The sequence below is a fragment of the Agelaius phoeniceus genome, chromosome 5, assembly GCF_051311805.1.
Source record: "Agelaius phoeniceus isolate bAgePho1 chromosome 5, bAgePho1.hap1, whole genome shotgun sequence".
Lineage (NCBI taxonomy): Eukaryota > Metazoa > Chordata > Aves > Passeriformes > Icteridae > Agelaius > Agelaius phoeniceus.
Window position 1 is genome coordinate 58,572,780 of NC_135269.1, and position 24,217 is coordinate 58,596,996.

Consider the following 24,217-nt stretch of genomic DNA (forward strand, 5'->3'; position numbering starts at 1 on the left):
TCCCTTCAAAATGTGTAGCCATTAAATATGACCGTTAAGCCTTAACTTAAAGCACTCAGCCACTAAATTACCAAATGGGCTCTAAGGTATAACATTTTCAACAGCTAACTTACTGTAATGCAAGCAAAAAAAAATTCTATTCAAAAACATCTGCAGAAAATATTTTGTTCCAGTGCTGCAAACTGTCACTTCCAGTTTGCATTTAATGAGAAAGCAATACATGGAAAACCAGAACAAAATTAAATTGAGGAAATACACCACTGCCATAATTAGATTTGTCCAGTTCTCTCATACGCTCAAACTCTACCTCTTCAATAATTTTTTTTTATTTTTACACACAAATTTAATTTCATGAAACAATTACCCTTTTCAGTAGCTTGGGTCTGGTCAGCTCCCATAGCCATTAGCTGTTCATGCAGGAGATGACATTGGCAGTGCCAGGCTGAGGCAGTTCCACAGGCTGCTGTTTGCCTTGGTTCCTGAAGAGCCACACAACAGCTGTATCTCCAGGCAGCCACCATGGCCAGGACACAGCTCAGCAGTGTGATTTCAGATTAATTCTTGTGCAATTCTGTAACAGCCTAGCAGGCTGTGCAACACAGATGGCATCCCCAGACTGGCAGGCACAGCCCCACACTTTTGCCAGAAAAAGAAAATGCAGAGGGGAAACACCCAGGCTTGCTCTCACATAACTCCTATTGCTCTGCACGCTTCTTTCCTCACACCACCCCCACAGGAGGGCTAGCAGATCCTCCAGAAGACCTAGAAGACCTCCAGCATCTTTCTTGATAACATGAATGCATGCATTCACACAAACCTTCATGTGGTTTTATTGTGAACTAATTTACTCTCTAGTGAGCAAAGAAATCCACAACATTTGAGAAAAACTTGGCTTTTAAGAGAGAAGGGAGAACTGTATTGCAGGGTTTGCACTGGCCTGGGTTATTTCTAGTCCAAGACAAGGTCATCTCTGATGGAAAAGCTGCACTACCATAAGCTTCCACATGCCTGCCAAGCACAGGACTGGCACACCTCCAGATCCAAGTGCAGTTTGAGTAAAGCCAAACAGAAGTGCCTTTTCCAAAGGCAAACAGTTTTTTTCAATTGTTCTGTTGTGCTACTTGCCTTGGTCTTCTTAACATCTATTGTTATATGTGTCACCCGTCTCAAAAAGTTAGAAGAAAAATAACACAATATCTTAGATAAAATGAGAGCTAAGCAAATGCAGCAAAGTATAACTTATGAGCTAAGACTTGAAGTATGTGTGGTTTATGAGCAAGAAATGAAAGAAGGAGTTAGACCTTCCTAAAAGTAAAACTCCAAATTAATTTCATACCATACAGGAATGCAGACACACCTGTATCATATCATACAATGAAGTGACAGAATAGAGACCTCGGTCACAGCAATCAGGGGTCAAACATGCTTTGGTGCTGAAAGGGTCAAATGCACTCTGGTGCTGAAAGGGACTACAATCACCTGATCTCCACGTAGCTGATTAGCCCCAAGCAACTGCCTTTCCCCATCAGGGAGCAGGAACAATTCATTCTCCAGAGTAAGAAGCAAAAATAAGTATTTCTGCTGCACAAGGAAACACAGCACTCAGCTGCACTACAGTGTGACTGGCATTAGCTCAAGCTCTGGTCACCATGCTGTATGGAACATGTGGACATACACTGAAATAAACAGGTCACTCACTAGCCACCTCTCCTCTAAGGATTAACTCTGAAAATAAAATCCCTGAGAATCCTTATCACCTTTAAATAAGAGGGGGAAAAAGGAACTCCAGAAGGTGCTAGGTCATTTCAGTTTTGATTTGAGAGGTAGCTTTCAGTCTTAGAAAGCCCTGTGTACACTTTCAGCTTTTTGTCTGTTTACACTGCATTTCTGGACTTCACCCACAGTTGGCAGAACAGCAGAGACATCCCAAATACTTGGTTCAGACATCAACAACAGGTTTCCCCAGGTGGTCTGGGAACCTAACATTTCCAAAAGGCCAATCAGGAATCAAAGAAATGTCTTCTGAACCAACAAAACAAATACACAATCAAGGGAAATTGTAACTAAAACATTTACTCAGGGAAGCAGAACCATCTGTGGCTATGGATTTGGATGGCTGCTCCTTATCACTAAAGCTGTGGTTTACCAGAGGGTTCAACCAGTCTGTAATTTGATGGCTGTGCTCCACATATATTTATATACCAAGTTCAATATCCACAAAGCACATTAAGGACAGTACTGCCTTTAAATTGCATATTAAATCTGTCCCTCTTACAATGACTGCACTTGATTCTTGTAAATTAAAGGCTTCTATTGAAAAATATATTTCAGCTTTTATGATTATAAATCTCATGCACAGAAGTATGAAACACCATCTCATTTCACTGGTGGTGAAATCAATTTCACATCACTAGCACTTACAATAATGAAGACTAGTACAGATTACTATTATGAAAAATTTATGGCAATAGTACCTGATGATTACAACATTTAAAGAACATAGAGGTCACAAATTCAAGAGAAAAGGGAAAATAAAGGTCTTTTGGTGTGTCCCCAGATCAGTGTCTACAACTATGCCCCTCATGGATACAGGAGGCCAATTAAGACAGCAAGCATATCCTTCTGAGGGTAAGGATTCATGAAGAAAGCAACTCTACATACCAAAGAAAATGAAACCCTATATTTCTTTTGCATATTATGGAGGTTTTTTCCCTCCAAAATATAGCTTTAGCATGAAACTCAGCAGCCTCATCATTCCTGCTCTGGGGCTCCCAGCTGTGAGGAGTGGCTGAGTCACTGCTGGGTAAAGCTTACCAGAGCCTGGTACTAATTATGTAACAAGGGCAGCAGCAGGAAAGGGAATACACTTCCTGTAGCAACTTTCTACAGCATGACTGAATGCTTAACAGAGCTTACATGTGCTAAACAAATACCATTATGAGTAAATTCAGATGAAAAAAATTAAAAAAACAAAAGTTTAAGGAAGCCTTTTTGAAGGGTGCATAGCCCAGCAGCCTAGTATCCCTGAGCCAGGATAACAAGTGCTGCCAGGATCTCAGAGACACTCTGCTTCCAGAAATGTTAGTGTCATTTCAGCTGACAAAGTAATGTACTGTCATGAGTAACGTGGTGAATTTAGGGTATCCAACCACCCAAACCACTGTAGTTGCTGCTGCCTTCCAAGCTACAGAATAACATTTATTTAGGTCCAGCAGGAAAAAGGGGGGAGAATTAAAAACAAAACAAACAAAAACCTAAACAAAGCCAAAAAAATTCAACAACAAACATGCACAACACCATCAAACAACACTAAACCACAAAAACCACAAAACCACTGTCTTGAGTACATCCAAACCAAAATTCAGTCACATTTCCAGCTCAGGGATTTGAGATACAGCTACAGGGATTTTGAGATAATTTGAATACCTCTTGTATGCCAGCAACCAATCAGCCCAAAATATACAAATACACTAAACCTGTAAAAAGAGCATCAGTCAACAGAAATGGGGTTGGTGTCAACTCTTTTTAGAAAGCACATTTGTAACTAATGTTTAACTACCAGAGTCAAACTTTACTAAAAGCACAATTTTGTGAGACAGCTGGTTTCAAAAACATTGCCAGCAGCATCATGACATCAGCAAATGACCCAAAAATGCCCAACATAAAGGCACAGAAATTACAGTGGATTTCTGGTTCAAAAGTTGAAAATTCCATCTTGCAGAGCTGTAACATTATTTTTGCACACCCTCACATACAAAAAGATTTATCTGCAAAGTAAAATAATTGTATTTTTAAGTTATTTATTTAACGCAATTAAGTGAAATATTTTAAGAATAAGAACATGCATTTGGGAATTTCCTCACATTACAACTTATCCTTGATTTCTTAAAAGCATTGATAAGTACCACAAATATATTCAGAAATAAGCAAGGGGGGGGGAAAGTGTTTATTCACAATAGAAAAATAATTTTTTTGAATAGATGTAATGTACTGATGCAATGCAAGGCTATCCAGATGACCAAAAATGTTGTCAGTCATGCCAAAATTAGGCTTCATTCAATTTCTTGCTCTTCAGTTAAATGTATGTTTGTTCCAGAAGTTCACTACTTCTTCCAAGCAGCCTAGTTTTTAAAAATAGGTACTCTGTTATTTTTAAACGAAGTTACAAGGTTGCTATGTCTGCAGCAAAGAACTCTTAATTGCCTCCCTTACCAGATTTCCCTTTCCTTTTTAAACACCCACAGATATTCACTTATGTCCCCAGCTCTTATAGCTATAGCACACAAATCACTACATGTTCATGGCAAGATTACTGTAGCTCTGAAAATAGTTTTCATTTTTTCCCCTCCATACAGAAACACTGTCTTCCCAGTTGTATATTCTCAAGTTTAGGGCAGTTGGTTGCTTTACACCTCTGAGCCACAAGTCCAATAATTACATTTCACCAACTCTAAACAAACAGAGTTACCAACATACCTATAGGTAAAGCTACAATCCACTTCAGAAGTAATTACAGTTAAATAATAAAACAAAAGAACAGGAGGGTCAGGTCAGCTTAAAAAAAAATTACAAGTTGTCATTAATCATTACTGAAATGACTGCTTAGCTAACACTACTAAAATAACCAGAGACTTAACAATGGGACAAGACAGCTAAAAACAGTGTTTCAATAATCTGTGCTGAATAGTGCCTTCACTCTGTTAACTTTCAAAGCAACATTCCTGGAACAAAAACCACTGTATGACTTTTCTGCCACGCCTTCCAAAAAAAAAAAAAATCAACACAAAAACCCACGTTGTATCCATAACACCCAATACACCAAGTCCCAAAGCAAACTGCAGAAAATTTCTTCATATTTGTTGTTGACTGTTTCTACTGAACAGAAGTTGCTCTGTTACAAAACAGAAGGTAGACTGTTCAAGCAGTGACTGAAAGCTCTGAGCTGGTAAATCCTAACTCTGGAGTAAGGAAAAATAACTCACTAGCTTTATTTAGTACTGTCTGTTTTCAAACTTGCAAAACAGAAAGAAACAATGTTATCCACCTTCTCCAGTCACGCTGCTTCAGCTACATCTTGTTTTATGTCTGAATGTCAATCCTCAAATTTAATTATTTTCTTTTTGTCTATTCATTCTATTTTCAAGGCTGCAAAATCATTTGCATCAGCAGCAACAGCATCAAACAGAGATGATTTTTCCATCCTTCTCTTCCTAGGTAATGACACTGTATTAAGCTGTATTCTAAATCTGACTACCTTGCTGCTCTTTCTTGGCTTTAAACATTTAGTTGGAATCAGGACAGTACAGGAAACTACACTAAAAGGTCAGTAGGTAGCATTTTCCCCCCACTGAGCCATGCCTCAAACAGATTGATCACTACAATGCTGGTTTCAGGCATAAACTGAAGCATTATGAAGCATTTAATAAATATAAACTGTCAATCCCCAAACTCTCCCCCAACCCTTCCTCAATCCCCACCAAAGCTGAGAAGTCTGCAAGTCTCTTGGTACTCATTCTTAACAACACTCTCCATGAAGTTTCAACCAGGTGCAAACCTTGAGTTATCTACAGGCCATAATCTTTTGTTCAGCTAAATGCAGGCTGACTTTCAGATGTGGTAGAGAGGGGACAGGGAAAAAAATTTTAGCAAGACAGTATTTAACATTTATATGGAATACCAGTGGAAAGCTGAAATAATTGGAGCTTAAGTAACACAAGAAGTCAAAAGAATGGGATTTATCACAGGTGACTGGTGAAATAAGTTTGGAGTTGGTACTGCTCTATCAGGGCCTAATTCAACATCCTCTGTGCAAGAAATCCACTGGAATCTGGAACCTCACAGGAAAGCCAGTTTCACACAAAAATTCACATCCCAAAGCTAGAAGAAAGAGAGGTCTCCCCTGCAACAACACTTGTGCTTAGGGCTGAGCTGCTGCCATTTCACATGCTCAGCCTTTCATTGAGTTCAGAAGGGCTTATGTGACACTATATAAATAGTGACTACAATATCCAATATATCACTGGAGGTTTTAACCTAAGAGAAAGGGAAAGAGAATGCTTTGCTACCTTATCAGAAAAGCATGGGCTGGTTTCATATTCTTCACTTTTGAAAATATATAAAATAGAAAAGCCTGTGTGATTTTGTAACCGTTTATCTTCCACACCAGGGCAGGTAGGAGCTCTTTGTTGCCTAGGCTAAACAAATTCAGTGTGGAAATCACTGTGGAAATACAGTCATTCTCTTGGTTTAATTGCTACTGGCATGCAGACCTTGCTGCATTAGCAAGCTTACAGTTTGGAATTACCACTAGTATTAATACTGATACATTTCACCAAAATAATAGCTCCAGGACAGAGCACATCCATGAAACAAGTGCACCCCATTGAAGCACAATGTAAACTGCACAAGACTCATGGCATACACTCTGAATAAAGTTTATAAAGAACCAATTACTTCCTTCCTACTTCTATCTGCTTTAGACAACCATTATCTATGCTGGCCTAACAGCAAGGCTAAGCACTTTCTGCTTCATGTCCTAGCTGCAGGCTTAATTTTTCATTACAGCTCAGGTTTCCTGATAAGATTACATTAATAGTTTGGATTTCTGGTTGGATTTGTAAAGTCACTTCACAAAAACAAACAAAACAAACAAAAAAATTAAAAAAAAAATAAATCATGCAGCAAGGTGGCTCACACAAATTGAAAGCAACTATCTCCAATCTCCATTTTACATCACAGGCCTGGAAGGCTCTGACTCCATTTCTGGAACAGTTCTCTGCTGTGTGCAGCTGCTGGCCTGGGCACTGCCCTGCCAGTCTCCCTCAGGTTCAATGCACACAAAGCAGAAACACCTGATCCTGGGATCATTTCTGTCTGCTGAATGCTTGGCCACAGCTCCTTGGGGACATAAGGTGAAGTCTGTCCTGACAAGCTGCTTCAAGGTCAAAACCCACTTCTTTTGCCTTGACTCAATTAAATTAGCTCTTCTTGGCAACTAATACTTCTAAATCAGGCATTTCCCAGCTGCTCTCAGAAATCATCAATGCAAATGACTTGTGGTTTGTCTGCATCAGAGTTCATAGTCCCTCTTACACTGGAGGTAGCACAGATGCTTTCAAATTAAGTATTCATATATTAACTGTTTCAAATTGCCTTAGAAATTTAAGTTTATGGTAATTGTCTCACTGTAGTCCTGATCTGTAAACCAGATGGTTACAGACCTGCCACAAAATATGTGACCAAGCATCTCATTCCTCCAAGCCCTTAACATGAGACAACAGAGGAGCTTCTTTGGCTTAAATGAGACCTAAGAGGACAGTGCACAAAGGGAGTGCTCACAAGGTTTTCCAGGAGCTAAGAAGGAACTTCACCAGGAAATGGAAAGCTCTGAGTTCATACAAAATGGTGTGTAAATGGCATACTGGTAGTGCCTCAAGGCCAGGGAGGGTATTACACTGAGGCTTATATAAAGCTTTCATAATGGGTCACACATTTATTAAAAGCTACAGACAGATATATCTCTATAAAAATCCATAACTTTACAGCTGTTTCAGGTAGTTTTCCTCACCAGCACCAGAAGATTGGATATTAGCACAAGCTACAAACTCTGCATTGCCAACTGCTATGAATCAGGCAGCAGCCTCCCACACCTCTGACTTCTACTCCATGGCTGCACTCAGCTTCAACCACTTACCATCCCTGCTTTTACAGCAAAAAGGGAGAGGGAAAAGATCATTCCACAGTAACAAAGCTCTAGTGTTTCCACTTAAAAGAATTTTTTCTTAGTACTACAGACAACATTTAAAAGATGGGGAAAAGGGATAAAAGGCCATTTACGCCAGCATATGCTATGCTACCAGATATTTAGAAAGAAAAGTTGAAAACTTGTTAAGGTAACTGGTGTTCTACAGAATGTGTCAGCATTAAAAAAGTCTTAGGTCAATAGATCAATACTTTTTTCCCAGGAATTTACAGGTTTCTCCAAAACAGGTACTTCAAACTTTTTCTAAGGCAGCCTGCTTTTACAATTTGTATCAAAGAGAGAAAACTCTGTGCTGTTTAAAATTTTAATATTTTGCTACATCATGCTATCCAAACTGTTAATTGTATGTTTAAGGGATTTCACCACAGAATCTGAAGAAAGGCTAAGGCAAGAAAGATAGCAAAGAAGGCTCTTTCAGCTTTTAAAAAAAGCTTTTTAAATAAAATACTGTCAGGACTGGGTTTTTATGGAAGTTTTTTGTTATTGTTTGTGGGGTTTTTTTTAAGAAACATGACAGCTAAGCAGATAGCATGACCTTAAGATCCTCCCAGAAAAGTTTGTTTTCTCCCTGGTTTCAACTATAGACTTTGACTGCCCATGCCTTATCACTTGACTTTTGTTTACACAGAAATACAGAACTCTGTCATCAAATGAAGTGCAACTGTAATGCAGCCCTTACGTAAGCTCAATCACATGAATAATTAGTAAGGCATAAAAAACTACAAATAGCTTATTTCCCAACTCACCATGAGAGTTAACCATTTCTAGACCACTGAACTAAGGATCAGTGGCTGAAGAATGGGAACAAGATAAATTGAAACTGTGAGAAAGATTCAGGACAGGAAGCAGGATTACCTAGTACAAATGAAAGGAGAGAATTTCTTTGACTTGGCATTTGAGGTCAGGGCTGCTTTTATTTCAAATACAATCATGTTTTTAACAGAACACAAAATTAGATTCTCAATCAATTCCAATTGACTGGGGTTACACAATATGTCGTTAAATGTCAGAATGGACAAAAAATTTATACAATCTTTTCTATCTTTCCTATACTGCAATCCTCATCTCAAGGTATCACAGAGTTTTCAGTTCAGAGAAACAAGACTGCAGCCCTCTGTTCCCTGGCAGCCATTGCAATGCATTAAGTTGTTTATCTCTGATCTGCAGCAGCAGTGTTGGCAGAGAGGTGTTGGCAGAGGAGTCTTGCAACAGCAGCAAAAATGGAACAACACAAAGACTCAACAGCTGAAAAATAGTCCAACAGTGACACTCCACCTAAAACTTGCTGACAAAGCAGAAACTTCAGTACCTCTAGCAATTCTTGCTGGGGCTTTAAAAAAAAAAAACAAAAACCCACACCACAATGAAATCTGGTATATGTAGTCCTTTGTTACCTACCTTAGCTAACAATTTAAACTAACTAGACCAAGTCTCAAATGTGAAAAAAATAGGCCAAAAAAGCTTTTCCTTTTTAAAAGAAAAAGCCCTACACCCCACAAGACAGTCCCTTGTGTCATCTGCAGCTCTCCTCTAATTTTTGAATCAGTCACAAGCACTCTGAACTGAGCAAATCAAGTATGCAATAGCACATAATAAGGATATCCAGAAAGACTTATGCATTAGATTAAACAATTTCTGGCTGCCTTTGAACCTTTCAGACTTCACAATGAAACTGGAAGTCCATGGCTCTACACTATCTTGGCATCCCTATCTAGCTGTGGAAGACTCAAGGGAGAATTTTGAATGTCTGTTTTGTTTGGAAACAGAACTTCTCAGCTATTTCCAAAGTAACTGAAGACATACCATACACTTGTGCTCCAATCATACCTAGATCAATAAGCAACAAGAGTCTCCTCAGCACTGAATGAACACTCAGAAGACAGGCACAGGCTCATTGTTACTCCAACACCACAGCTGGCCCTATAAACAGCAGTGGACCTCCAACTCTGTGTATCTTAACCCTGTACTGAAGAAAAATATCTAAAACAAGTCACACAGATGATTTAATTATTTCCAGTCTTGGAAGTGAAGTGGCCCATGTCCTCAAACCATGGCTTAGCTCAGCCTGGCACACAGAAGCAAGGATCCATAAAAGCTCTATGGCAGCACCCACCCTGACACACAGGAGCGTATCCAGAGGATTCCCAGCACTGGTAACAGCTGCAGCACAGAGAGACCCCTTGAACACAAAAGTATCTCCTACATTTTATTTCTTAATTATCAGAACAGAAAAATAACATGATGCCAATTCAAGTTACTTGTGAGCAAAGGATACATACACATTTGCTGTGCTGGAGTGACCATCCCCCTCTACACCAAGGAAGTGGCAAAACAGGACAGCAACTATTACAGCAGTGCAGTACATGGCAAGCATTCTGTCCCACTGGATATTCCCTGGACAGACAGAGTCTTGAACAAAGGAAGTCTTCTTAAGGTGAAAACCGCATGTATAAATTAAAGAATACACATATAAAAGGAGCAGTTAGCTGCCCAGCTAGACTACAATCAGTTCTATTTCCTTGACATATCTGGTAAAACTTGGAAGTCAGTAGCATTTCCTAGCTACAATCTGAGAAATCAAAAGCATATAAATTCAAGAGACACAGATGTGAGCTTTGAAACATTTTATTCAGTCTACCAATACATTCCTCTGTTTTAAACAGATTGAACTTCAACCAGACAGCTCTTACACATACTAGGCAGATATCCAGCAATACAAACCAAACTGAATGTGAACTTTGCCCAGCACTCCACGTGCATTTTATGAATACACAAATCTAAATAAATAAATCAAGTGAAAAAATCCATTCTTCATATACAAGACAAAAACTGATAATGCACAAATTAAAAATAATTTCCAAAGAAATTATTTGGAAAGGTAGTCAGTCCTTTGGGTTGTATTCACAACAATATCACATGCTTCATGGGATAAATCACTGACTATTGTACACATTTCTTTCTGCCATACAGAAGATACTGTCTGAACAAGCCAGAAGAACTGAAAGATTGAAACATTAACTGTCTCAGGACAGGGAGAGAGATTATTCTATGAGATGGCTGAGAAGAGCACATCTGAAAAGCCAAGAATTAAACAATGATGGAGTGTAATTATTCCCATCAGTCACTTCAGTCAAAATAATGAGTAAGCTTAAACTGTGGCAGAGAAAATGCAGACAGGTGAGTACCATATATTCCTGCTGGGAAAAAAAGACTGTTAGCCCGACCTGAATCACACTCCAAATGCTTTCACAGCTGCAATATCACATTTACCATGAAACAGTCTTCAAAAAGGTAGTGGTGGGTCATATGAGGAGAAAGAACAGACTTTCCACAGAAAGAGTACAGCAACCATGCAAACAAACAACAAAAGCCTCCAGTACTTCACCCTGTGTATGCTTACAACACATTATCTCCTAACAGCAGCCCTATCACCAGCACCACTGCACGACTGTCAGTCCCCCAAGAATCTGATCTACCATATTCAGAACTCAACTGGAGAAGAGGCTACACCCCCTTTGCTGAAGGTGTCCCCCACATCTCCCCTTTCCAACAGATCACAGGCACAGAGCTCTTCAGTGTCTTCTTGGCTTCCAGGCCCTGTCTCCTCTCTGTCAGTGCAGAAGAGAAGGTTACAAAGACAAAAGGCCCAAGCTCCTTTCTGAGGTTCACAGTGGGAAGACAAGAGGCACTGGTCACAAAACAAAGCAAGAGATTTCCCAGCTCAGCAAGGAAATCTGACCATCAAAAATTGGAACAGTCAAGTACTGGTTGCCCAGAAACACTGATGAATCTCTATCTCAGAGGTTTTTCCTAGACCTGACTTTAGACAGAGCCTTGCAAAACCTCACCTGAATTTAGTTTTGACAATGCTTTGAGGGGGAGGCTGGATCAGATGACCTCCTGAGGTCCCTTCAAACTTGGATTAATCTAGGCTTACCCTTCCAAATCAGTAAGGCTTTACTGTTCATGTGGACATTGTCACACCTCTGTGAACACATTCTGACATTTGAATGGGATCATTCAATTGTACTGAATTCAGGTCCTGGCACCCCACATGCAGCTTCACAGAACTACAGACAACTGGGGTGGAAAAAAACCTGGGAATGTCAGTTTATTCACCCACTCTACCTTTCTGGGCTAAAGTATTAATTAATTAACCAATTAATTAATTCAACATTTAATTAAGTATTTAATTTAAATATTAACCAATTAATCCAAAATTCTTCCTGGCAGTAACCAGTCTGAATTGTTTTGAAGAGTTTCCTGTAGGGACAATTTCACATCTCCATAGACAAGGCACAGGTTTATTTCCCTCCCTGTTCATTCCACAATATCCATCCTTACAATGGATAAATATTTTCTCCTCTCTTTTACTTTTCTTACTGAAATTTAAATCTAATATGTTTTATCAACTTCACCTTGAGCATAAAGAACATTTTATTCCTTTCCACTTCATACTTGACTCTTGGTATTTTAGGATGCAACTCTTACAAATCTTCACTCCTCATATCTCACATGGAACCAGACATGTTTTCTAGACAAAGAGCCCTTTCCTGCCTCTTTTCAATTCCTCTTAGTCAGTCCGCATTTTTTGTGAGCAGCAGGACCCAGAACCTACCACTAGACATCAGCAGCACTGAACAAAAAATTATTTCTTTGCTCCTTTGTAAAGACTCCAGGTTCTACATACACTGAGTTTCTTCTTTTGCTACACTACACCCCTGCTGTTCCACACTCATGAATAATGTGTGTATTCTTCAAACATTTGCCTACAGCAGCAGCAGAGAGTGCATCAGCCCTTTGTTTTTAATCAAGTATCTTCCAAGATGTAGGTCAACAACATTCTAGGCAAGTTCCCTCTTCCCAAGGAGGCATTTCTACACTCATCCTGAGAGCTGGAAATCAACAGGAGCAGGGGCCAGCTGGCAGGGACCAGCCCTGTTCTGGGGGCTGCAAGCACACAACAAAGCTAATTTGAAAATTTGAAAATCTCAGCATTTGAAAATCTCAGCATTTGAAAATCTCAGCATTTGAAAATCTCAGCATTTGAAAATCTCAGCTGTGCAATGTTTCTTGGAGGTCCCTTCCAACCTTGACAAGCCTATGATTCCTCTTCAGGGCCTACCAGGGCTACACTTGTTGACATTTAGAGAACAATGAAAAGTCCATCTGTTCCTACAAGCTTTGCAAACAACAACAATGAAATAGATCTACAGCAACATTTTAAAATGCAGAGCCAAGACAGTGGGCTGACCGGCCAATGTAGATCACTTTGAAGACTGTGGGAGGAAGACAAAGAAAGAGGGCAAACAAAAAAAGACATCCATAAAACAAAAAACTGAAACAATGAATCAAACAAACAAATATTAAAGAACCCCACAGACACACCCCCCAAGAGCAAATTCAATTCAGCCCCAACTCAAACAAAACCCTTTTAGGAGTACAAAAAAGAACATTAATTATACTAAGGTTTAACTGTCAAGTAGTTTGCTTGCAAATACCAATTCAGCCCTATCTCTCATCTCATTTTTAGAGCTTACTGAACACCAATCCACTTTTGCTGAACTCAGAGTTCTGCTTGTAAAGATCAGAATGGCAATTTTATTGTTCCTGAGTGATGGGCTGACTGATCAGATTAGACAGAAGCATAAGCTGCACTCTAAGTGATATAGATTGAACAGGTGGCCTTCCCTCTGATCTGCAGCCTCTTCAAACACTTACAAGTAGAATCCTTCTCGTTTCAATCACCTCTAGAAAATATGCACTTAGCCATCCTTAGCCTGACATAAAAATATTTTTCTGGTCTTTAATGCATTTCAAATAGCTTGCTCCTAAAGACATCAGCCTTTCCCAAATATACCAGTAATTCACATGCATGATATTTTTAAACTAAAAAAATAAATACAGATATATAGATGGTATCAACATCTATAGTCTACAAAGTAATATGTATGGATAATAATTTTAATGAAAAATTCAAAGGTTTTACATTACAGAGAGAGAGTTTAAAAATTATTATTTCACATGTACTTAAAGATTAGACTTCAAAAAGAATGCATTTGGGACTAGGGAATGAAATAAACCTTACCTGGGCAACTTATGCAGAGTGACAACTAAAGCAATATATTGTTTGCTTAGTAGGTAAAAAAAAAAGAAAGTAGTCAGCTACTTCCTCCAGATCAAAGTGTCTGGTACAGACATAATTTTTTTTACTCTTCACAGAAATGAGTGAAGAGGAGAGGGAGAAACAAAGCCGTATATAGAATTTTTAACAGTAAGACTTTTCATAGAAGGTAATGACTAACTCAGGTGTTTTAGCAGAGTTGGTTTTCTCATGATATTACATCATGTATTATTTATATCATGTTTACTTTGAAGCTACGTCTTTGGCCTGAGGATCTTATGACATAATTCTAAGATGACAATAAGCAAAGTGCCAGGGGAGCATGGGGAAGGAAAAGCAGGAAAAGAACATTAAGAAAAAAAGACAAATCCTACTATCTGCACTCATACCCTTCTTGTATCCTCATACAGGTGGAGATGGGTACACAGGGATGGGTGTCCTACGACAGAATCAAGCACAAAATAAGACAGAGGCACTGCTGCAGTTGGTAAATCAATACCACAGAGAGTGATTAGCAACTCTAGGACCTTGGGATAATGAGCTACTCAGAATGACACAAAAGGTCTCTGGACTCATCTCCCAATTAGTCCCACGCTTAAGGAAAAAATGTCCAACAAAATGAATGCTAAGGATTACTGACTTTGAAAAACAAAGTTAATTAGGTAAGTATTTTGAATAAAATATATACACACACATCTTAAGTCTACCTTTCTATCACTTTATTCCAAGAAGTCTCACAGACAACATGGTACCACATACTTAAAGGAACCCAGATACGCCACTTTCTACATTTTATGCAATATTAGATGTTTTACTATGCATGAGAAATTTCCTAGCAAACCTGCTAGTGACCCTAAAATTATACAAGACTGCATTTCATCATTTGCAATGTATTTCTAGAGGATAAACTCTTCTTTTGTACCTTGAGCCTATTATCGATGATTTGCATAACTTCTTAAACAACATTGCTAACAAATCCCGTATTTAATATAGTTTCTTGACTGACATTAGTACTTCACAGCTAAGCAGCTTCCCAGCTTAATATATCACCTTAAATTTGTTTTAGCAGTATTAGACAAAGGATAACTAACATAATCATAAATGGAAGGAAAAAACAGCTCATTGAAAAAATACACCACTTAAAGACAATAACCAAGAGGTTGGAGAATTGACTCAAGATGTGGAATACCTTTTTTCAAGGCCCCAGATGTGATTATACCCAGTAAACAGAGAAACTTGTTTGATCACACTCTTCCATTATCAAAAGAGAACATGGCAGAAAACATAAAGTGTCAGACTTTGAGATGTCTCACAAAAGGGAAACATTTTTTGTCTAGTCCTATTATCAATAACATTCCATGTGTCCAGCTCTGGTAGTTGAACTGGTAATGCTACAGCATGCTGCAGTCCTGTAACTCTCACTCACATTGGAAATACTCATGCTTTTACAGGATCAGTTATGCTGAACATAAAGGGAAAGGAAAATAAGTATCCTTCAAAGCTACAATATCCAAGAGGAAGCATTTCAGGAAACCTGGAGTATTTGAGAGCTACTATGGAAAGATTGCATTAAATCTAAAATGTCCTGCCAAGAGACAGTTATTTGCTAACCAACTGAACCATGCAGAGTTCCTACAGCAGCATAAATGCAAGAGCCAACACTGAGACACTAAATTACCTAGACAACAAATCCTTTAGTCCATTTTTAAATTCAACAATGGAAGTGCACTGTTCAATTTGAATGCCTATAAATTGCTGTGTACAGTCAAACAATTATAACCTTTTACTAAGGTCTTGTTGCCCTCAGCTTTCTGTGTTGAAGCTCCAGAGCAAACAGGCTCAAAGGATAAGTCATGCATTTTTGTTAGGTAGACCTAAAGTTGTAAAGATGCTTAAAGGGTGCAATGTCCCAACCTCCATTTGACAGCTGATTTAAAGAAAAAAAATTTCTTTACACAGAAAAATAACTAATCCAGCAGTGGCCAACTCTACCAAATCTGCTGAGGCTACTACTAGAATAAAGGAACAGATGGCACTCGCCCCTCACTCTTTATTTCCATTCAGATTGTATTCAGGAAATATTTTATGCTAATCAATCATGAGATCTGAATCAGTAGGTTTTCACATTTTAGAATACATTTTGAATGTTTTGTTTCTCTGTGCATCAAACTCACTGTGACACTAACCTTATTTTTTCAATGTTCTCCATGTGTATCTTGTTGCTGTAATAAACACATCAAACAAGACCCTTTTTGAAAAATAAAGCAGCATTTCTCCCCTTACACTGGATCAGATATATTTCACAAGGGAAAAGTGGAAATTAACACAGAACTAAAAAAAAAAAAAAAAAAAAAAAAAAAAAAAAAAAAAAACAAACCACAGACACACACAAAACAAGGAAGAATAGGAAGAAAATGAAAAAAATTTAAAACTATTCAAGAGAAGAGAAAGAGAGCATAATAAAAAGGCACAGCTCATGTAGTTACTCTTGCTAGACTTGTTCAGATTTGGTTTGATTTCTAATTAAACTTTCTTGTTCACAGTTCAACACTTCTCAAAAGTGTTTTACATGGAAATAATATTAGCACAACAAAAAATTCTCTAGCCAGCACGGATATTTAGTATTCTGCTGTATTTTCTTTAAAATAAAAAAAGCACCGAAAGTTGCTTGATTTTGGCAGCAGTAGTCAGGCAACCTAACATGAAAGGAGGAATTCCAACAGCCATCTCTGAGTGGGCAGCAAGGGCAACCTATAAAAGGCTTAAAGTAAATCAAGGGAGAGCAGAAAAAGCAGAGGGAGGGAGCAGGACTCTCTTGATCCCATGCACAAGGGTCATTCAGCTACTACTGAAGAATTTACAGATGTCACACAGTAAACCTGAAAATGTGAAGCCTGGAGTTCAGCAATAAAGGAATGTCTAGGCCAACAGATCATAAGTAGTAAAGAAAACACCATGAAATGGAAATTAGTGACTAACTTGATGGTTTTTCAAACCAAAGTAAACTCCCAAGTCTTCTACAAACTTTGTGAAGTGACAAGTTAAAAATATAATCCATCCAAAAGCATGAGCAGACTGCTGAGGTACACCAACCACTGCTATTTCTTCTTCCTAAATTCAAGATACCCATCTTTTGGCAAGGAATACATGGCACTAAGGGAAAGGTCCAAGTAGGATTTCTTTCCCCTCCATCCAAGAATGAGTTTGTGTTTACAACACGAGTGGTGAAAAGGGAAGTTTATTTCCTAGAAAGCAAGATCACAGATTTCAGCCTGCCCCAAGCAATATCAGTAACGGATGATCAAGTCAGATATTATGAAACCAGAATTAATTCAGCAGCAGATGGTGCCATGGCTTTTCTTCAGCTAAAATGCAAAACATACCAACGGGGTAAAGTTTCAGAGAAGGACAAGGGGATGTTTGTGTAAGTCAGAGAGCAAAGAAAAACATCAAAACTAACAAAAAGATATGAAACAGGAACTTTCCATTAACAGATTCCATGCAGAAGAGTTATTTCCCAACAGCTTGCTATTTAACGCTGCTGACAATTTCTCTTTTATTATGTGGGGCATTCTTGTGTACTCACAGACTGCTGAACTTCATTAACACAGTTACATATTTTCCCCAAAAAAACTTTAACAGCTGATTACAGATGGGAAATAATTACTGTCTATTAAGATAAAAAGCTTGGTCCATTCTAAGGAACCAAGGGATAGTACTGTAGTCTATTGCTGTTGCTTATCTAGTTACAGAATGATTTATGAGAATGCTTAGCACTGTATGGGAAGCATGAAATTAGTATCTCCAGAGCTTAAAATATATACCACAGCATGCATATCCATTCATCTAGCATCTGAGGTTCTGTTCATGGTGGGAAGCTTAAACACATCTGTAACTGCTTGCACAACAACAGTCCAAGAAAGAAAATCAATCTCAGCTGCCATTAAAGTGCTTCAAAACACACTTGTCTAAAAAGGACAGGTTCCTTTCACTCTGTTCCTTCTTTCCTAGTGTATCTAACAATAGTTGGATCTAGCACAGAGGAAAACAGCCTCACTATAAAAGCTTAAAAAGAAAGTGCTTTAAAAGAAGAATGATGCAAAAATGTGAAAAGGAGGCATGACAACGAAGAGCAGATTCCATATGGGGAGGAATAAAAAACCCCATATGATTCCATATGGGGAGGAAAAAAACACACAGAAACTAGTGAAGTAGGAAAAAACCCTACACAGGACAACCAACTGATCACACAGTTCAACAACTGGGGGTATGAAAAGAATTTCATACCAAAGCTTTGCAATGGGAAGCTAAATTTGCAATGGATGAACATATTCTACTTGTGTAATCAAAAGTCAACACTGTATCCTAATGCCACAGTAAGCTTTAGTTGTAAAAAGCTCTACTCTCCACTAAACTGAATTAGTAACCAATGTGTTTTTCCAGCTTACTTCATCTCCCTTTTGGAAAAGCAGAAACAGAAGCTGTGTGATTTTAATTCATCAGCTGCATTTATTACTTCTACTGTTACTAAAAACATTTACCTGTAGACCCATTACATTTTGCACACAGTTTCCATACTTGGCAAACAAATCAACATTTCACTTTTGTGAAGCAGTGTCAGAACATATTGCAGACACCCAAGGTGGGTAGGAAAAATAAATTTTTTAGACATCTCAAGACAGAACTGGGTGCCCAGATCCCAGAGCCTCTCTACACACATGAGGAGGAATGCATCAAGACTCCTGCTCTTCATTTGAGGGATGAAACAAAGCAGATGTCAATCGCAGCAGATGAAGCAGCGCCAGTCAGGCACTCCTACCAAAGCAAGGAAGAGGGGAGATACACACAGTGTACCCAGGATGATGAGACGTGGAAACTTTAACTACTCTGTTCTTTACAAATATTAAACATGCCTGATCATAAAACACCATCCTCTGAAGCTTCTCTGTGTTCTGCCCATTAACACAGTTTCAACTGGGCTCCATCTTTCACGAGAACATGCCCAATGCCAAAGCTCTGCAGCTTCACCAACTGGTAATGGAAGCTCTTTTATTGCCACTCCCCCTGAGGTGTCACCCAAGCATGTCAGAGTGACCATCTTCTCTTAACTAGTGGTCAGCTTGTTCAGCAATTCATCTTTTCACACTGGACTTATTTTCTTCTTCTGTTTTAATATAGCATCCCTAACAAATCAACACTGAAGCTTATTATCTGTACATCCAGGGCCTCCACCGACTCCCAGTGGATCAAGGCCATCTTTCACCTTTGAAGGGCTAGAAGACAGATATTTCCTTCAATGATCTGCACTGTTATTTGGATCCTATTATGGAGAAAACACAACAGACACCCTTCCATGCTTTATCAGGTACAGTCCTCCATACAAGACTTCTTCTCAGACCTATCCAAACATTATTGTTCTCCAGAAGTTCTTTTGTTTAATGTGTATTCAAAAATGCAAAGGACTGAAATGCAACTTTGATTTCTTAGATCACCACTGCTAGAACATCCTAAAATGGCCCCAAGGCACATGGAGCAAGGACAGGCACTAACTGTTGGAGCCATTTCAATTCCTGCAACCCAGCTCAGGTCTGGTTGGTAAAAGGGTAAAAGTGACTGCACACTTCTTGGGTGACCCCATCCAGCCCCTTCCATGGGTCATACAACAGCTCTGAAGTGGAGTAACAGAGCTAGACCACTGGCTGTTGAGGATCTGAATCTTAGGTGAGAACTTCATCTACCCAACACACCACAAGCCTACACACTGTATTTTGCTGGTGGACACAACTGAAGTTGCAAAAGACAAGAGTTAGAAACTATAATCTACATCCTGTTGTGAACTTGAAACAGTTGCTTATGATGTTGATAACATTTCATAGCCTTCTTGTCAAAAGTTAGTCTTCATATGCTGAAAAGACACTTAAAAAGGAAGACAAATTTTAGACTTACAGAAATGATCATTTTTCACATTTAAAAGAAAGTTCTCTAATCAGATGACTGCCTTCTATCATGGGGGCTCTCTGACTTTATGTGAAAACAGACACTACACACAGTCACACAGAGAGCAAAGCTCTTTGCCAAAGTTGCACACCATCATCCACAAAGTCCACAAGTCTTTCAGTGGTGAGTGACTAGAGAAAAATATTTTCTTAATTGGGGAATTTAACATTAGTTACTGGATTATCTGCCAAACTATTTCCAGCTTTCATGCTTCACTAAACCGGAGCTCATCAGTCACAAACCCATGATTACACTGAAGAAAATGGAGAGCAATTAGCATACAAGATGATAGCTTAAAGCTGGTGCTAATTGGAAAGAATAAAGTATTTTTCATTCCTGTTGGATACAATTAGGTGAGACAACCAGGTTCTGGAAAAACAATTTGCTAAACAATTTCAGTGATGTCTACTCTGTAACCTATGTTTAAAGTCTAAGCAAATTCATGCCTTTGCAGTATATCTTGCAACCATGGGGGTTGCAAACTAAAAGCTGGTCCAGCTGTAGAGAGAGCCTTGCTCAGAAGCATACATACAAAACACAACAACTAATTCATCACAACTGTGGAGAGCATTACTGAACTGAGCTCAAGTTGCCAAAAAGAGCTGAAGAGCAAAACCAACAAGGAAACAGAATATAATGCTTATAATGCATGGTACAGCATGGCACCAATACACACAGAGATGCAAAATCAGCTGAATTATAGGACTGCACAAAATACACAATCAGAAATAAAAGAAAACCACCTACAAAGAGCTACTGGTGCAAAAACAATTATTGTGCATGCTTTTGTTCGTAAATGCTAAACAGAGAGGGGAAAATCTTGTACATGAATAGTTAATTTGCCAAAAGGAAGAAAGCAGACAGGACGAAAAATGCAATCCTTCATTATTAGTGAACTGCACTCAGGCACAAAATTTTAGTTAGACAATTATACTGCAGAAATATACCTTATAACATTAGGGATTTGTTGTCAAAAACTACAGCTGGGTGACTTTAATTTACTTCTACAAATTCTTTACCATATATTATTCCTAATCTATTTTCAACACACCCCCAATTACAAATGTATCTCCACCAGTAGGTTTTTTATTTAATTCCAAGCTGCAACAAACCTCTGCATTTGTAAATGAACTTCTACATCACTATTTCTTTTGGCTCAGAACATATTTAATACTTTCTTCAAATGAGAGAGCAGTCTGTAAACCTGTAACACACCCTGTTTTTAGGATCACACCTATCTCATATTTTCCTTTTTAAAAATACAGCCTAATTATGCTTTAGACTAGTATCTCCCTGAACATTATGTGAAAAATGCTTCAACAGATAGCACTCACAAAAGCATCTCTCCCAACAGAAAATGCTGCTGCAATCAGACTTTAATGAACAACTGCAGCATACACACCACGTTACCAGGCAGGGGTGGTGCTTCTCTGTTTACTGAAAATGTTATTGCACCGCTCCCCCAACTCCATGTATCAACAATAGCACGCAGTAACATCGCTTATTTCTGCATCCTTCAGAGAAAACAAAACAAAGCTAATCAATCACCTTCTTCATCTTCCTGAACAACTCTTGAATTCTCTAATGCAAGACTGCCCAAGGACCCACTGAGTCAAACAGACCTTCCCCTAAGGTCTGATTTCTTGTGTTGTAATACTCCAACTGTGCCAGCATAAAGAAACTTCTTAAAATCAAAGAAATAAATCAACAGACAGTATCACAATTAAACCCCAAATATTGACGTACCTATACATAAACAGACATAGATATATGCACATATACATCTATTTCTCCTCATGCCTCAATCATGTAAAGACATCTTGAAAAGTGAAGCATCCACGGGCTAAATTGGAAGCTCTTCAAACAATAAAATAGTATTTTCACGTAGAAAACCGAGAAGAGCCAAGAGCTCACTGATGAATAGCAGATTTTTATCTCTGACTAAAGAGCAATTTGAATTAACTGATGTTATAAAATTATTTAAGCTCCCCTCCCATCACGACTTCTACATACACTTAATTCCTATGTAGTGCGAGCAGCCCTATGGGAGTCCATCCCTTTGGTATGTGAGGTTAGACACAGCCTCCGCGGGATAAAAGCCTTTATCCTTCTAAAAATACCAGCGTGTCTCCTAAAGCTCCGTGATGCAAACAGCATCGCCACAGTCCAGGGGCTGCTCTGCTTCCATGAGTAAGCACTACCAGCACCGGGCTATAATTAGTTGGGAGTATTTTTAGGGTCACTGCTCAAAATTAGAGAGAAATGACTGAGAAAGACCTCAGAATGGTGGGGGGGTTCCCCTCTCCTTTGGCTATCTCCTACTGCTGTGCGGAAAAAGCGGCTCCGCAGGGGCCGAGGGGAGGCGACCCCCTCTCCGCAGGGAAGATGTGCCGGGCTGCCGTCCCCGGCCGGGTGGGCGCTGGGAACGGCCCCGCCGCCCGCCCCCGGCCCGCAGCAGCGCCGCTTACCTGACCGCCACCCGCACCGAGCTCTCGTCCGGGCCGCCCGACATGGTGCCAAGGGCGAGGGGCGGCCGCAGCCGCGCCGGGAGCTCCGCCGGGCCGCGGAGGAGGTGGGGGCACTGCTTCGGCTCCCCCTCACCTCCTCCTCCTGCTCCGCCACCTCCTCACTCCAGCCATTTTAGGTGACTGAATGAATAGGTAGGAGCCGCGGCAGTGCAGGGTGGTTCAGCACCGCTCCTCCTCCTCCTCCTCCCCCCCGCCCCGCTCTGGCCCGGCCCCTCCAGAGCCTGGGCAGGGATCGCTGTCAGTCAGCCACCGGCGGGCCGAGCCACGGCCCCGGTCACCGGCCGCCCGCCCCGCCGGGCCCGCCCGCTGCAGCCGCAGTGCGTCAGCGGCCCCGCCCCGGGCCGCCGCCAGCGCGGGGAGACGGCGGGCGTGAGGGCACGGAGCTCCCGACACAGACACCCAGCGACACAGACACCCAGCGACACAGACACCCAGCGACACAGACACCCAGCGACACAGACACCCAGCGACACAGACACCCAGCGACACAGACACCGCCTCCTCGACACGAACGCCTTCTCCGCGTGCCCCCTTCATACACACACCCCTCCTGAGGCGCCGTGTCTCCACGCACACCTGTTCCTTATGTGGGCACACACTCCTCGCGTTTGCCTTTCCACAGCACACTCCCGGTGCTCGCACAGCTCCCCTCACGCCTGCTCGCCCATGAAGGCTCGGCACACTCGCCCTGCCCATGCCCTGTGCGCTGGCAGCTGTGGGCGCTCAGGGCGCCCTGGAGGGGCCCGGCCACTCGTGCCTGTTCCCCGGGCTCGCAGGGGCACACGCGTGGCGCTGCCCGCCTGCTGCAGCGCTGCACACGCACAGCTCCTCCCCACACACCTCTGCATTCAGGCCAACAACACCCTCGGCTCTTGCACACACAACGCACGCGGGCTCTGCGCGCAGCTTCCGAGGCCTCCATCCCGGGAAAGAGGGGCCCATCCCGCTGTCTGGGCTGGGTCGTTTGCCCTTGCACGTTTTTCCTTTTCCCAGGCGGGAATGAGATGTCCTCATTCCTCTTCTGGCCCTGTGTGGTGCTCGCGACCCTCGTGCCGGCGGGAGCACACAGTTGTCCCACCTTCCTGGGGTACTTGCAGGTTTGTTTGCCGAAGCTGCTCCAGCCACGCATCTCTGTTCTCACTTCGCTAATGAAATGCCTGGCTTTGAGCTGGAAACTGAGTGGGCGGATGACACTAATTTTTGATGCAAATCGTATCCCTGCCAGGAAAGAAGGCTGATTATTTTGCCCAAAACAATTCACATTCCTAAGGAAGATTTTCCATCAGAATAGGCCCGGGTTTGAATTCGTAATGATATGCTAAAAACCTTGCAGTTCTAGTTGTTTTGCTTCTGATAGTGAAGGTTGGTCACGCCCAGGCCCCAGCCTCTGTCAAAGATGTGCAGGTGAGGTCTCCCATCTGGATGGGGCCTCTAGCCATAGCCCTGAATCTTTCAAAAGTCTCTCGTTCTCAGCAGGAATCCACTGTGTTATTGTTGCTCTGCATGTTTCTCATAGTTATTTTCTCTAACTTTTCTATTTTTCTTTACTTATGTAGAAATCAGATTGTTTCTAGAAAATGGCCCGCCTGGAAGTTGCTATACAAAATGATGCTCTCCTTTCTTTTGAATTGCACAGCACCAGCATTCAAATCCCTGACAGCATTTGAAAATAGGGGGAACTTAAGCTACATACCATATTGCTGAGGTAAACTGAGATAATATTTATCCAAAAGGCAGAAAAATCCAAAAGGCAGATGGTTCAGTATGAAATCATTGAGGAGTCTGGTATAGGCAGAACAAAGACTA

At 40.5% G+C, this 24,217-nt stretch overlaps 1 protein-coding gene across 4 annotated transcripts in view; it reads right to left on the reverse strand.

The window, feature by feature from the left end:
* Positions 1–22,611, reverse strand: part of KIF21A (kinesin family member 21A) — an 86,928-nt gene extending 64,317 nt beyond the window's left edge. Inside the window, exon 1 of one of the 4 annotated variants that reach the window (XM_054631723.2) lies at positions 22,352–22,611. In XM_054631723.2, coding sequence (XP_054487698.2) covers positions 22,352–22,395 — 44 coding nt within the window. In that variant the 5' untranslated portion in view covers positions 22,396–22,611. The remainder of the gene's footprint in view (positions 1–22,351) is intronic. The other 3 variants (XM_054631721.2, XM_054631717.2, XM_054631719.2) reach the window with 3 other exon arrangements.
* Positions 22,612–24,217: the final 1,606 nt, after the last annotated feature.